Source organism: Lycorma delicatula, chromosome 1, assembly GCF_047948215.1.
Source record: "Lycorma delicatula isolate Av1 chromosome 1, ASM4794821v1, whole genome shotgun sequence".
NCBI lineage: Eukaryota > Metazoa > Arthropoda > Insecta > Hemiptera > Fulgoridae > Lycorma > Lycorma delicatula.
In genome coordinates, this window is record NC_134455.1 from 387,185,942 (window position 1) to 387,201,053 (window position 15,112).

Consider the following 15,112-nt stretch of genomic DNA (forward strand, 5'->3'; position numbering starts at 1 on the left):
TGAGTCAAAGGGAGAGGTGTTGACTACACGCCCTTTCTAAATAACAGCACCAATCTTCCACAGTGCTATCATGAACAATGTTAGCATAATTCAATGATATCATCAGATCTTGACAAAACCTTTTCCTTCCATATGCAAAAAACTAGTTGTGCTACTCACCTCACTGTTGGCAGAAGCAATAAAATGACTATTTCCACGATTCACTGACCTCAACATTCAAAAGAAAGGATAATAGACGCGTGCAACAATACTGCAAAATTAATGACATTTACTGTACATGTTCTTTACCGATATGGCAACCAATCTATTTTCAAACAGCCATCCACAAATAAATTTTGGAATAACCTCTTAATAAATTAATAGCAATGAACATAAATGATTATAAATAATTTTTACAAAGATGTAATAAGTAAATGTTTGGTTCTTGATAAAAGTACATGGTTTTACTTTATGTACAAAAAGTGTACAAACATAAGTTTTACAGTACATCATAAAAAAATAATTATCTTATTGACAAATCAATGCATAATTATTGCAAAAATCCATGAAAAATAACTTTTATTTCATACTTTCTCTCTAACATAATTAGTTTTAATTAATTGGACCTATGCATTGAGATAGTTAAGTCTCAAAATGAAAAATAAATACTACCTCGGCCAGCTGCTCGGATATTATCCAATTTCAATGGCAACGTAATATGAGACAAACTTAAATCTCCTCGTTCAGTCAATTTTGAATTATCAGGTCCAAGCGGTCTCAGGGATCCTTCTACTTTTAAACGCTGCATTTCATGTAATACAGCTTGTCTCCTTTGTGCTAAAATACAGACAATTACTTAATTATCACTTCTTAATTAAACACAAAATATTAATAATTTATCAATAAAGGTAGTGATATTTAATTTAAAAAAAAGTATTTACTGAATTTTTTCATAAGCCACTGAATGCACTACTTTTCAAGTTTTAGTGAATTAAAAATGTACATTAGAGGTATACAAGGTATGGCTGTTAAATAACGAGACTAATACTGCAAAATATTTTATTTTAAATTTATACATATTTAGTTAAACCCTTCAATATACACCCCTCCTCTATCCTACAATGCTCCATGCGAATTTTCCATTGTTCGAAACACTGCTGGAAGTCTTCTTCTGTGAGCTCTTTCATGACGCATGCCGCTTTTTCTTTCACAACTTTAAATGTCTCAAATCTTGTTCCTTTTAAGGTAGATTTGACTTTGAGGTACAGATAAAAGTTACATGGTGCCAGGTCAGGCGAATAAGGTGGATGGTCTAACACTGGGATGATATAATTAGCTAGAAACTTCTTGACAGACAATGCAGTGTAAGCCAGTGCTGTCCTGATGAAGAGCCCATGACTTGTTCTTACAGTTAGTTAGTTTATAGTTTTTTTTTTTTAATTTTTTCACGGAGTTGAGCAAGGCCTCAAGGTAGTAATGTTAATTAATGGTTTGACCTTCAGGAACCCAGTGAAAGTACACAATCCCATAAAAAAAACCAAAAAAAAACATTTTGAATTTTGATCATCTTCAACATCTTCTCGGTCATCTTGGAAATGCTTAAACCACTCTAAAACCCGCACAAGTGACAAACATTCATTGTCATATACTTTTTTTTAATAAAAGATAAGTTTCGGTAGCGGTTTTACCAAGTTTCATATGAAATTTCACAACAATTCTTTGCTCTAATAAAACCCTTCTCAATTTTTCAGCAAAACAAAAAAAAAAAAACAAATGTTATCCAAATGAAGGCCACGGCCAGACTAATATGTCTACAGAAACTGGAATGGCAATAATCGAAAGAGAAAGCTTCACGCTACACAACTGTCAGTTGTATGAATTTGGCATATGCACAGTTCTTCTGTAGCAGCATTACTTTCATTATTTAATAGTCACACCTTATATGTTAATAAAATGTGAAAAGTACCTGAATCATATAAAAGATTATAAGTGAGTTTAATAAGCATTAATAGAGAAAAATCATTTCATAATCATGCTGATATTTACATTGATACTGACAAGCAATTCTACATGGATATCTATCACTTGCTTTTGAAGATTGGAAGGAGAGAAATATGTGCAGAAATCAACACATTATAATTAGTGTGTAATTTACACGCTGATCAGTGATGATCAATGCTGAAATCAGCATGGTCTCAACAGTAATTTTATTGCTGAGTCCAGATTCAGATTACATCACAGTGACACAAAACACTTATTACTTTTTTAATGATGACAATATGCATTTAGTAGGTATAATTCACCACATCTACATTAAACAAATTAATCCACTTATAAAATATTCCACATTCATCCTTTGTTATACAAGAAGTGATTAGAAAATACTAAAAAATATAAAAATAAAAATAAATCTGCAACAAATGAAGACTTGATCACTTCTTTTACAAAACTAAAACTGCTAGCGAGTGTAAATTCTCAGCAGTCAACATCATTATATTTACTTACTACCAAAAGAAATGATAATAGTGCATCTTTCTAGATAAAAATAAGAACTACCATACATAAGTAGAATAACTACTTGATTAATTTAAACATTATTTGCTGGTAATTTCTTATTTTCATGTATATATATATATATATATATTTTTTTTTTTGTAGTTCTGCTCGACTACAAATAAAACATGTGCTAAGAGTATGCATAATTATCTTAAAATCTGGTAAGAGTTGCTCTTATAAATTATTATTTAAAAGCAAAAATTATGATCCAAAATGCGTGTATAATGGGGATGGATGTTAAGTAAATTTAAGGCTAAAACTTTAAAGTTTTCTAATGGCACAAAATTTTATATTTTGTTTTCTGTTAATTTTATTGGAGGTGGATGTAACTATATAATATTTTTTTTCAATTTCTAATAATCTGGTACAAATAATAGAGTATCATTTATAGCAGCATCAATAGTAACAAGATATTGCTCATAATAAACAAATTGAATTGTTCCAACAAAAATATACTGAATTACAGGGGGTCAGCTATTGCTTATCCACTTACAATATCAGTTATTGCGTACACATTATTAAATAAGTAATGCACAAAACTGAATCAATTATGGTTAGATGCAGTTGATCTGGATCTAGACATATAGTAATTATTTTCTGGCCTAGCCCTGCAACAAATAACGAAGCAATGTAGAAATTATAAAAAACGGTTAAGAGAAGAAAAGTTAAAATATCTGTAACATATGAGCATCCCGAGGGGTTAAAAACCTTACAAGGAAAACTGGCACGGTGGGCTAAATGGTTCAGTGGGAAATATGATTAGTAGTTACAGACCTGAAAGAAAGTAATTCCAGATTAACAAAATTTGAAAGCCTAATACTATTCTACAATTGTAAAACTTCAAGTTGGCATCAGTAAAGTTATAATTGAAATTTAATTACCAACATCTGATAATAGATCAGCAAAAGTGAAGGAAGTTGATGATGTTATAAATAAACTGAATTTCTTACAGCATTTTTATGATGTTGTTATTTCTTAGTAATAACATTATTTCATTCTGTAGTTGTATTACAGTAGATATTTTATTTTTTTAAGTATTTGTAATACAGTAAAACTTGTTAGGTTTATTGCTTTACATTACACAGTGTAACTACTGTGTTAATTCTACCAGCTTTACTCTGGAGTACAGCACTGATTTTTTTTTATGAAGAGTTTTAATTTACCCCAACCTGGTTTTATTTAAATTAATATCTGGAATGTTTGGTTACTTATTTTCTATCATTAATAGCATCATTAACTGTTTAAAAATAAAAATAGTTCTTTAATTATTCAATAAAATTAGAGAAGAAAACTATCTTTTGTAATGGTAAAAAAAGAACACTATTTTGATAGAAACAGGAAGTAATAATAAGAAACAATTCTATGGTGAAAAACAAGTAGCCAAGTATAAGTAAAATTTAGAAAACTCAGGCTAACACTAATAAACAGATAAAAAATAGTAATATTAAAAATTTAAGAAAAATATATGCAAAAATAATAATTAGAATTTCAAAGAAGCCTTTTATTAGTCTGCTTTAAATAAAAACATTCCCATAGGTGAATCAATATTACAATTCAAACTGTACAAATAATGAAAAAGCTACATTCATGTACCAGAACAGACGTTGAAAACAACTTATTTTACAAGGGTGAATCAAATATAAACCGGAGTTTTTGTTGTCGCTGACTCACAGCTAATGGAGAGGGATGTTGCTTCTCAGTGTTGAATGTAGGGATGTGTGGAGGGGATCCCATTCTAGAAAGCCAGCTCACTACTTTTTTCTAGTCAGTAACACAATGTCAGAGCAGGAGGTATTACTGTGTGTTGGGCAACGTATTATTATTATTATTAAATTTTTCACAGCGGAGGGTGTGAAACCATCCAAAATTTTGAGAAGATTTCAGGCACAGTTCGGGGACAACACACTTAAAAAGACTAAGTGTATGATTGGCAGTTTTCGGAAGAACGAGATCTAGTTGAAAATGAAGGTCACTGCTGAAAATGTTCTCATGGTTCGTTGCCTTATCGAGGATGACTGTCAATTAACAACTGTAGAAACTGCTTATGAAATTGGAATAAGCTACGGAAGTGTCAACCGATCATTACTGGCGATTTTGGATTTAAAAAAGTGGCAGCACAATGGCTCACTCATCTTCTCACCGAAGGTCAGAAGCTCTACTGGCTGGAGGTGTTCCAGCGATTGCTGAGCGGTTACCAAGCTGAACGAGAATTTTTTTTGCATCAAATCATGACCTGCAGTGAAACTTGGGTGCACCATTACACCCCAGAATCAAAACAGGCAAGTATGGAGTGGTAAAAAAGGGAAGAAACTGCACCCATTAAAACCAAAATTCGATTGTCAGCTGTAAAGGTTCTGGCACAGTATTTCTTGATTTCAAAGGAGTTTTGCATGTTGATTTTCTTCATGAACATCATACAGTGAATTCTGCGTACTACAGCCAACTTTTAGATGAAGCGTATATCGTCAAAAAAGACGTCAATTTTCAATCCAAGACGTCATTCTGCTTCATGACAATGCTTGGCCCCATGCAATGGTTCAAACTCAAGAAAAAATTGCATCCTTATTCTGGACTACATTGGAGCATCCTCCATACAGTCCAGACTTATCGTCCAGTGATTATCATTTGTTTGGACCACTAAAAGTAGCACTTGAAGGACAGAAATTTGAAGACGATGCTGCTGTTGAAGTGTTCGTGAACAATTAGTTGACATCATGCTCACCTTCATTTTATGATAGTGGGATCAAAAAGTTACCTTTCCGCTGGGAAAAATGTGTTTTCAAAAGAGGAAATTATGTAGAAAGATAATATTGTGCATATATTTTTATTATCCTTCGGTAAATTATAAAACAAAAATTCTGGTTTATATTTGATTCACCCTCGTATTAAAAAATAATGAATATATTTATTTTCTATATTGTTAATAGTCATACAATAGTTTGCGGTAAAGTTAGTGCAAGTTAATTTTAGTTTCAGATATAAGTAGCTTTTTCTGTTTTTACTTTGTGAACAGTCAATCATTACGTGTGAATTAAATAATAAATAAATTAAATAGAAGTACATGAATTATTTTTCAGGTTTAAGTGTTCATCACAATATTATTAAGTTTTAGATCAAAGCCTAAAAATTAATTCCTCTAAGGTTAAAGTAAATGTGTTGCATAGAATAAATACTAAAAAATACAAGTCAAATATTGGATTTCACATATTAAGGACCAAAACTATATTATTGTTTGTTAATGTTCAATTGGGTCATTTAAGTTGTAATCTGTGAACAAATATAGTAATTGATAATTAGATGTGTCTTTAAATTTATTTTTTTGTTAAATCACCTTTTATTTTTATTATTTTGCGGTTGGTTATTAGTCAGAATGATGAGCTGTTAAGTGAAAAAATTACTTTACTGGAAACTGAAGACAGTCTGATAAACAAGGAGTCGGTTTCTTATTCTCTTCAAGCTCATTATAAGTAAAATTAGTTACATAATGAAAATATATCAAATAAAATAAATTATCCAAATAAATGTAATCTCATAGCATTTTTAATAAAGATTTTTTCTAAAAATCTGTTTTTATTTATTAAATCAATTTTTCTAGAATTTTCTGGTATTATTATAAAACATTTACGAAAATATTGTTTGTTTCTTAAATAATACAAACATATTAATTCTTATTTTAGGGGGAAAAAATTAGACAAGAAAAATACATATTAATGGCTTTAACCAAATTAATCACATTTTTATCAATTTCTTTTATTATGCAGAGATCTGTGTATTAATCTTATTGACTGAAAGAGTATTGATAAATTAATAAAAAAAATAATCATACTTGCAACTAACAGCAGACGTTCTCCCTCGACTTCTTCAGTAGAACCAGAAAATTCAATTGTCGAACAACATAAATTCAATGCCTGACTAGCCTGTGATATTACTACCTGCTGACAAGATACCTGTAATAAATCAAAAGATGTTTTTGTCAAACGTTACCATAAGATTTAAATTTATTTTCAATAATATTAACTAATATCGTAAAACTCATTTTTAGTGTTACCATTTCTATCAATTTACTGCTCGTAAGAGATCTCTTGGCTGGACAGGTAAGACCCGTCCAGGCCTGTAAGAACAATGTTAAAATTTCACACCTCTAATTGACATAAATTCTTGCACATGTTAACCTAATGACAAAAAGCTATAAAGCATTTTTTGATGTTCCTTAATGCTTTGTTTCAAATTTAAGTAGCAGTTTCTGTTTTTCTTTTGTGAACAGTCAATCATTACATGAGTGAATTAAAGAATAAATAAATTAAACAAAGTAATTGTTTAAGTACTTTTTCCTAATATTAAGTTTAAGACCAAATTTAATTTTTTGTTTCTATAAAGAAAAATGAGTACTGAAAAGGCAGAGGTAGATTACGTGTCTTTGTAAGTTGTTTAACGTCTTCAAGTTGATTAACAATGGTAATTAATTAGCAGCAGCAGCAGGTGCTTTAACATGTGGCTCAGTGAAATTGTACAATGAATACATAATAAAGATAGTTTTGCTTTTCATCTTTCATGTTTATTGATATTTAACTTAATCAATCAGTGTCGAATAAATATCACTGGTAGACATGTGCTCAACCTACACCATGATTACAACAGGTACATAAGTACATATAATGTTGGTGTTTTTTATGGAAAAGAAATTATGTAATTATGCAACAGTGTTATTATTAGATTTCCAAACTTATAAACATGCAATTAATGGTTGCAATTATTGTAGATACTAAAAAAAAACAAAGCTTTCTTTTAAATCCTACATAATGTAAACAGGTCCAAGGGTAAGACACATAATTTAATATTGGAATAATAGATAAAAAAATTAGGTTGTTCTTGAAAAATCATTTTATTGAATGTACAAATCATAACATCTGACAAGTTCTACTGATTTAATTTGTTATGCATTTTTAGTATAGCAATTACAGAAAGAAATAGATAAATGTATTAACTTGATTTATATATTGGAATATTAAGAATAATAATACTAAATTCAAACAAACAGAATATTTTAGTTTATAACAAAATTACTTAATCCCCCACTAACTTCATGAGAGGGAATCAAATCTCATCTACAGACACTCACTCTCACTCGCTCTCTCTCTCTATTCTCAAGGTCTTAATTGCATTTAATGTTCTGCGTATTAATTCTTACTTAAAATTTCTCAATTTGTTAAATGCTAATGAGTCAGTATATACAGTAAAACATCTACCACTTCTACTAATAACTAAACTAATTTTAATCTTTTTCCTTTGAGAAAACCTCTAAGCATCTTTTAATTCAAGTTTACAAGAATCTACTAATTAGTATACAATAATAACAATTAATAACAAATTTTCAAGACGAAAAAATACATTTCAACATTAAAGGTAACAACCAAAAATTAATTAGAAACAGCAAACCTCCTGTTGAAGTTCAGCTATTCTTCTTTCCACTGCCTCCTGTTGCTGACAAATATCTTCATCTGAAGATTCTTCACTTTCTTCTATAAATCCATGATGTACAACATGATGTTTTGGTGACACAGGCTTGTGGCTCTGGAACAACAATAAAATATTTGCATATGCATTCTAGTTTAAAAAATAAATTATCAATTACAAGGTAAAATATCTATATAACAAGAATTAAATATCACAAAATCCTTAATTTGTATTAGATCATCACTAAAGGAACAGAGATACAGATGAGTGGGTAGTGCTTGGTGCTTCTCGTTTTCATTGTATTATGAAACTCAGGAAGCATTTTGAGATATTAGAAACAAACACATTATTTTTATGAGTACTTCAGCAATATTGAGACTGAAAGTGAGTTCTAGAAGCATTTTTATAGTGATGTAATTGTAAATCATATTTTTTATAATTAGTATACCTGATTCAAAATCTGCTTTTGCCCATTACCTAGTAAATACTTTATATGTTCACAACTAATACACACACACACACATATATATATATATATATATTTTAATAACAAAATATTAAGGAACGTGGTGAAAGTAAAGAACTATATGGTCTGACAAAGGCGATAATTAAAAATATTTTTAGTTTATGAAAAAAGTGAGCAAAGAAGTAGCAAATGAAATTTTCCGCTGAAAGTCTTTAGAAAAAAGGAGCAAAGAATTTTAAAGGAAACATTACTTAAGGCAATTAAGAACATTACTTCCTGAAACCAACAAAAAGCAACCAAAAAAAAAATACAAACATAGGCATGAATGATTTTATTAAGCATATAGAGTATCATACCAAGTTTCTCCTTACCATAGATAAAAATTACAACTTTTCTTCCTGTATTAAATTTCATAACCAGAGAATACTCTATATAACATAATTAAATTGGAATTTAGCAGGAAAAATCTAGCGTTTATCAAAAAATTGAAAAGCCTGCAAAGATAACTTCTCAACTTTGGGAATTAAAATGTAAAAATGAAAATTTTATCAATGTATACATAGTTAAAATGTACATCTTAATAATAAATTCTGAGCTCTAAATATAACATATAATAATTGAATTTTTTGTTCCTAGCTTTGTTAAAATGACGTCTCATCTTCAGAATTGTTCAAAAACCTGGAAATTACCATGACGTAGAGGAGCTAAATATAACACAACTTTTAATTTAGATGAAAATAAAATTTGATAATGATAATAGATCTGGTAGTCAAGAATCAAGTATGTTGAGGAAACCAAAAATTATTAATACACCCATCAATCAATCCATTTATGTAAGGCATACTATCTTCGAATCAATCTATCGAAAGAAGCTGCAATGATAAAGTTGGTGATGACTGTACAACCGATAAACTGAGGGTATGGAAATCAAATTAAATAGCATTTAACCTGCAACATTAAAAAGGCTAAATGTTTCTAAATGAGATTATAAAAACTCCTTTCCAAAAACTTTTGGAATTTGTGCACAATTAGCACTTACAATAATTAACACTGATTCTATTGTTTTTCTCAAGGGATGAGGTATTTAGAATCAATTTTTAATGAATATGCAACAACCTATATTCTGATTTTTTACTTAGTCCTTTACATGTAAACATCATTGGCGGCGACAAATAATTCCTGTTAGTTCCTTTGTATATTCATCTTCAAAATAAAATCATAAATTAAAGCGGTCACATTTTTAACACTGTAATATTAAACAAAAAAATAAAATCTTCCTGTTAAGGCTAACATGTACATCTTTGTTTAGATTTTTTTTAAATTATTATTTCACTGAACCGGCAATCCAAAATTATTAACAGTATTGTGAATTAGCATTTTAGTTATTTAGTAATGGATGGTATATGTTTTTTGAGAACTACAATCTCTCCAGATTCATTCATAGAAAGCAGTAGTTGTTTTATACAATAGCTTTGTGAGCTGTAAGTAAAAACAATGAGAACAAATAAATTTCAACAATACCTTCCATGATAAAATAATACTAAGAATGTTGTGAAATAATAATTACTTGTTATTATGCACCTTCAATAAAAAATTTTTAAGGATATTAAAAAAAATTATCTTGTTTCTGTTTTAAAATAAAATGTCTATGAAATAAGTTATACTAATAATTTAAAATTAGTATGATTATTAAATGAAGAGTGTAATAAAAGTTTGTAAGTATAAATACATATTAAGATATACAAGTTCAGAACCAATAAAAAAAAGTAGTGTAACCAAACAAGTATAGGTTTAATTTAATTGCTAGTAAAATATTTTTGTCTTTAGCAAGAGCATATAAAAAAAGACTACATCATTCATTTTACAGAAAATCAAGAACTTTTTATAAACCATTGGTGAATCCATAAACAAAATTGCATAAAAGATACATAACTTAATACCTATCAGTACAAAAAATTTCCCATACAAGTAAAATGCTGTAGTTGTCAATTAACATTATCGTATTGGTTTAAAAAAATTAATTTTTCCACTTGCTGCTTTACTTTTCCCCTCATTATTAAATACTTTTGTAAAGATCTCTGCTTTATCAAAAAACACTTATATGGAGACTTAAATTAAAAATATAGGTAAAATATTAAAATTATAAACAGAATATTTATTTAGAGAAATATACTATTTAAGGAAATTTAATTTAATATCAGTGAATGAGATAGTTTTAATCCTACAAGTGATATATATATTTCTCTAAGCGATAATAATTTTTCAAGCTCTCTACAGACCTTTTTTAAAAAAATTACAGTAATATGATGTATAAAACTAACTATAACTTATTGTATACCAATTTAAACAGGAAATTCTAAATAACATGCTTATATATTTGTGAAAATTTTTACCTTTATTCTGAGAATACTACACTAAGAAAGTAAAAAAAAATTCTCAATTTTTTTTTTTAGATTTTCACTAATCCTACATGTCATAATAACAACTACACAGAAAATCCAAGATATACAAAAGTATTGCAATTTTATATAGAATCTGAAAATATATACAACTTATAATAAATTCTAAGTAATAAATTTTTTATGACTGTTTTTGTTAATATATCATAATGAGGAAATGTCAAAACAATTTAATTTGAGTCACTTTCCTCAGGTTTTCCTTTTTCTCCCTCGTTTTCTTGGTCACCAGAAGTGTTCAAGTTGATGATAGCATGCAGCATGAACCCCACAATTACATCCTAGACACCAACATGAGCTGTGTCCTTGTTTTTTTGTATGGGCACACACTGCACATAATCGCTCTTGACGACCAGGAAGGTGGGCAAGCATATGTTGGACATTATGTAGTGTTAATTGTCTCCATCCAACTGGAATAGCTGGATTGTACAGTCATCTACTAATGCACCAACTATACTAACTATAAAATCCTTGCAATTCAATGGCTTGTCAGTGCTTCTTTCATATAGCGGGTAAGTATTCAGTAGATTCAACTCCAAAAAATTGGTAAAAATTTTTTTCCACAATATCTTTTGGTAGGTCTGCTGCAAAACATGATAAATAGACTTATCACGATCATCAACACCACCCACTGATAGTTTATATCTATCAATAACTTCAGGCTTGACTGCCTCGTCCACTCCGACTGCAGATCTTCTTGTCCTCAGCATTACATCCTGGTATAAACAGGTTTCTGTGTTTTTTCGTAGCCTACAAGCAATACTGGTCCCTTTCTAAAATAAGTGCTTTTTTCTATACCAAGTTTGTCATTTACCACTTTTTTGACAAATCTTTGGTGTTCCTATTTACAGTTCCAATAACAAAGGTTTAGCAGCTGTACAACTTCTCTGTTACAGGTAACTTAGTATAGACGTTATCCATAAACCAATGGTAATTTTTGTCCAATAGATTGGCTTTTGTCATCAAATCCATAACAAATTTTTGCTCAAAAGATCCTTCTTGTTGTTGTAAAAAGTCTTTACCGCTATACAAAGAGACCTGCAGTACATAACTTGTCTTGCTATCACATATTTCAAACTTCTTTATTCCATATCTAGCATGTCTCTTATTTGGAATGTATTGAATGAAGACACATCAATTCTTCATGCCTATCATGCTTTCATCAAGGGATAAATTTTGATATGGAATAAAATGAGCACAAAAGTTTTTATTCAGATAATCAACAAAAAAATCTCACTTTGTACAAAGGATCATGCCCTGCATGGCCCTGGTTTTTCCTTTCTTTTGGGCTAATGTGTAGCATTGGAGTAAGACTTTGAAATCTATTCTTTGACATTGTCTTGGAATAAAATTGAATAAACTGTAAGGCATCAGTGTCCCATTAACTAATAACATTTTTTTCTGCAAGTAAGCCCCATATTTATCATAACTGAAATAAATTTTTTAATTTCTGAAACACTAACATCAACCCATTTTTTCAACCTAGAATATTTTTTCATCAACCCCGAATCACTTTTATTTTTTATTTGTTTTGCTGCATATTTATTCATCTCATTTACCAACAAATTTCAAAGAACATTTGTACAAAATAAGTAAAAATATTCAATTGGACTGCTATTCATAGCAGGACAATTTTGAATGCTGGGTTTTCTTGCTTTGAATTCTTTAGTAATATCTATACTAGGCTCAAGAGGATAAACTCTTACCCACGGAATTAGATCGATTATTATTATTTTCATCTTCAGAAGAAACATCATCCTCACTTTCGTGGATAGAAGTTACACCATGGTCAGAAACTATAATATCACTGTCGAAATGTCATCAAAATCCGATAATACACTTGTATTTATTTAATAATTATTCAATTTTACTAGAACACAGATCACTACAAATCATATAAATGAAAACTGAACTTAAAAAAGAAAACGTTAAAAAATAAAACTGTTTCATGGCACAACAATAGATGAATATGTAAACAAAACACTACATGGTTATGAAACCATTACGGATAGAGTAGGCAATGTAACCAAGTAAAATAATAACAGAATTATAGGTACAAACATTCTCTATCGATTGGTTATACATATCAATAGGATTGGATCGCTATCTAAATTGTTCTATTGAATTCTATGTACATTGACCAGTTTGACGCTATCAGTTAAGGATCAGATTATACTGTCAAAATATCATTGTTTATCATTTCTAGGGTTAATACCTCTTAGTATTTTAATAGAAATTGGTTTTTCTGCAGAAACCAACTATCAAAGTTGGCGATTATTACCAATCACAACAAATTAGTGTATCCCTTCCTGTGAAAAAATACTGCATTGATATAATTAATTAATGTACTGAATTAATATAATTCTTCTCAGTAAGGGGTAGGAGAAAAATCAAGCATAAAAACTGTAATCATACCATGGTCTGTTTACGATAGAAGCTCACAGTATGAGTCAAAGGTAGCTGTGATTCACCATCTACTATATATGCTGGAAGCGAGTTACAACTTTTAGTATTTGAATTACCACGAGAATATTCAAAGCTTTGAGAATGAGAAGAATTCAAATTCTGTAAAATATACAAGGAAAAGATTATTATTTCAAGTAATTTCAAGAACTGATTAGGAGACTTGATTAGGAAAGGAAAAGAGATGAATAAAATGGATATGTTAATTTAGAGAAGAGTAAAGGAAAGATATTTTGAAACATGAACTAAAAAATAATGGATTCCATATGGACTAAACAAAGGAATGGTTAAAAGAACATAATGGGAAGAACTAATTAAGTTCAGAGTAAGGATGATGAATATTATCATTTTAAATAATATATGCAAATAAAGAACTATGCTAAATGATTACTGAAATAAATTGTAAAAAAAGATTACAGTCAAAAAATGTTTACAGAAATTTTACTTAAAACATACACCTAGATGGTTACCATGATCATTAAAAAATCATCAGCAAACACTGCAGAAAAAGTAGAAACAAAAAAAAAGAAGTAAATAAATACATGAAGAAAAAAGAAGTAATAAATATTAGCTGACAAAACTATGAAACAAATGTTGTCTGTTTCAAAAATAAAAATAAAAACTGTAAATTCAGCTTTAAAAAATCTAAACCTTTACAATGGTTTTAGATTGGATCTATGCAGCCAATTCAGGCTGAACAGGCATTACAACAGTCTTAAATGCCATCCCCTTTTAAATTGTTAACTTGACTCTTTCAGACTTGATAACCTAATTTGTTTGTAATTTCATAAGAAAGTGTAAATTTAGCTTAAAAACATCAAAACCACTTGAATCTCCAATTCAAGCTGAATTGACATTTTTTAATTTGGAGGTTTAAATAATTTAGTTTCTTTATGTTATAAATTCTTTATATGACAAAAAATTAAACAGTACAACTAACAACAAAAAAACATGAAAATAACACAATATGAGAAATATAATAACAAATATGAACACAACATAAAATCAAAGCTACAAGCAATCTCTTTCATATCAATCTGCTATTTTGATTAGGGCTTGTACAGAAGCAGTTCATAAAACATGGAATCTGTTATTGTTGCTTCCACCAACGTGAGGTGCATTGTATGATTAGCCATAATAAGGAAATAATAATATTCACTGATGACTGTTTGATTTGATGATAACATGAGTATCAGCATTATGAGAAATACGTGCTTAATATTAAAAGAGGAGCGCATAGATATCTACAGTAAGGAAAAATAGTGATAAACAGTCTTGAGTGATAAACTCAATTAAATGATTGAACAGTCAAGCTGAATAAACATTGCTTCATGATTTCAAAACTATCAAATAAATTTTCTCAAATTCTGAAAAGAACTCGTAAAGGACAGACAAACTGTGTTTTTATAAAATCTGATCAAGGTAACAACTACAACAACTAATTGACAAACACAATAAAAAGAGAAATATCGGGTAAAAATCATGATTGAGTCTAAACATGAGTCAAGTTTGTAAATGTAGAGATGAAATAATACGCCTAACAGTAGCTCCACTTATTCACCAAACAAGCTAAAGGAAATTAAAGAAGATAATACTGAACTAAAATAATAGCTACCTTTGGGATACAAGGGAATGTTGTTGATATAATTCATAGTACCAAACAACAAACACTAAACTCAAGTTTTTTTAAAGAATAAATTCAAAAGACTTGAGATTTCACAAAGGATGTTACTCTTCT

General features: G+C 29.2%; 1 protein-coding gene across 1 annotated transcript in view; it reads right to left on the bottom strand.

Moving 5' to 3' along the window:
- scra (anillin, actin binding protein) overlaps positions 1-15,112 on the bottom strand; it is a 78,807-nt gene that overhangs the window by 7,937 nt on the left and 55,758 nt on the right. The window contains exons 12-15 of the mRNA XM_075354520.1: positions 13,327-13,476; positions 7,972-8,106; positions 6,362-6,482; positions 652-816 (exon numbers count right to left, since the gene is read on the bottom strand). Coding sequence (XP_075210635.1) covers positions 652-816; positions 6,362-6,482; positions 7,972-8,106; positions 13,327-13,476 — 571 coding nt within the window. The remainder of the gene's footprint in view (positions 1-651; positions 817-6,361; positions 6,483-7,971; positions 8,107-13,326; positions 13,477-15,112) is intronic.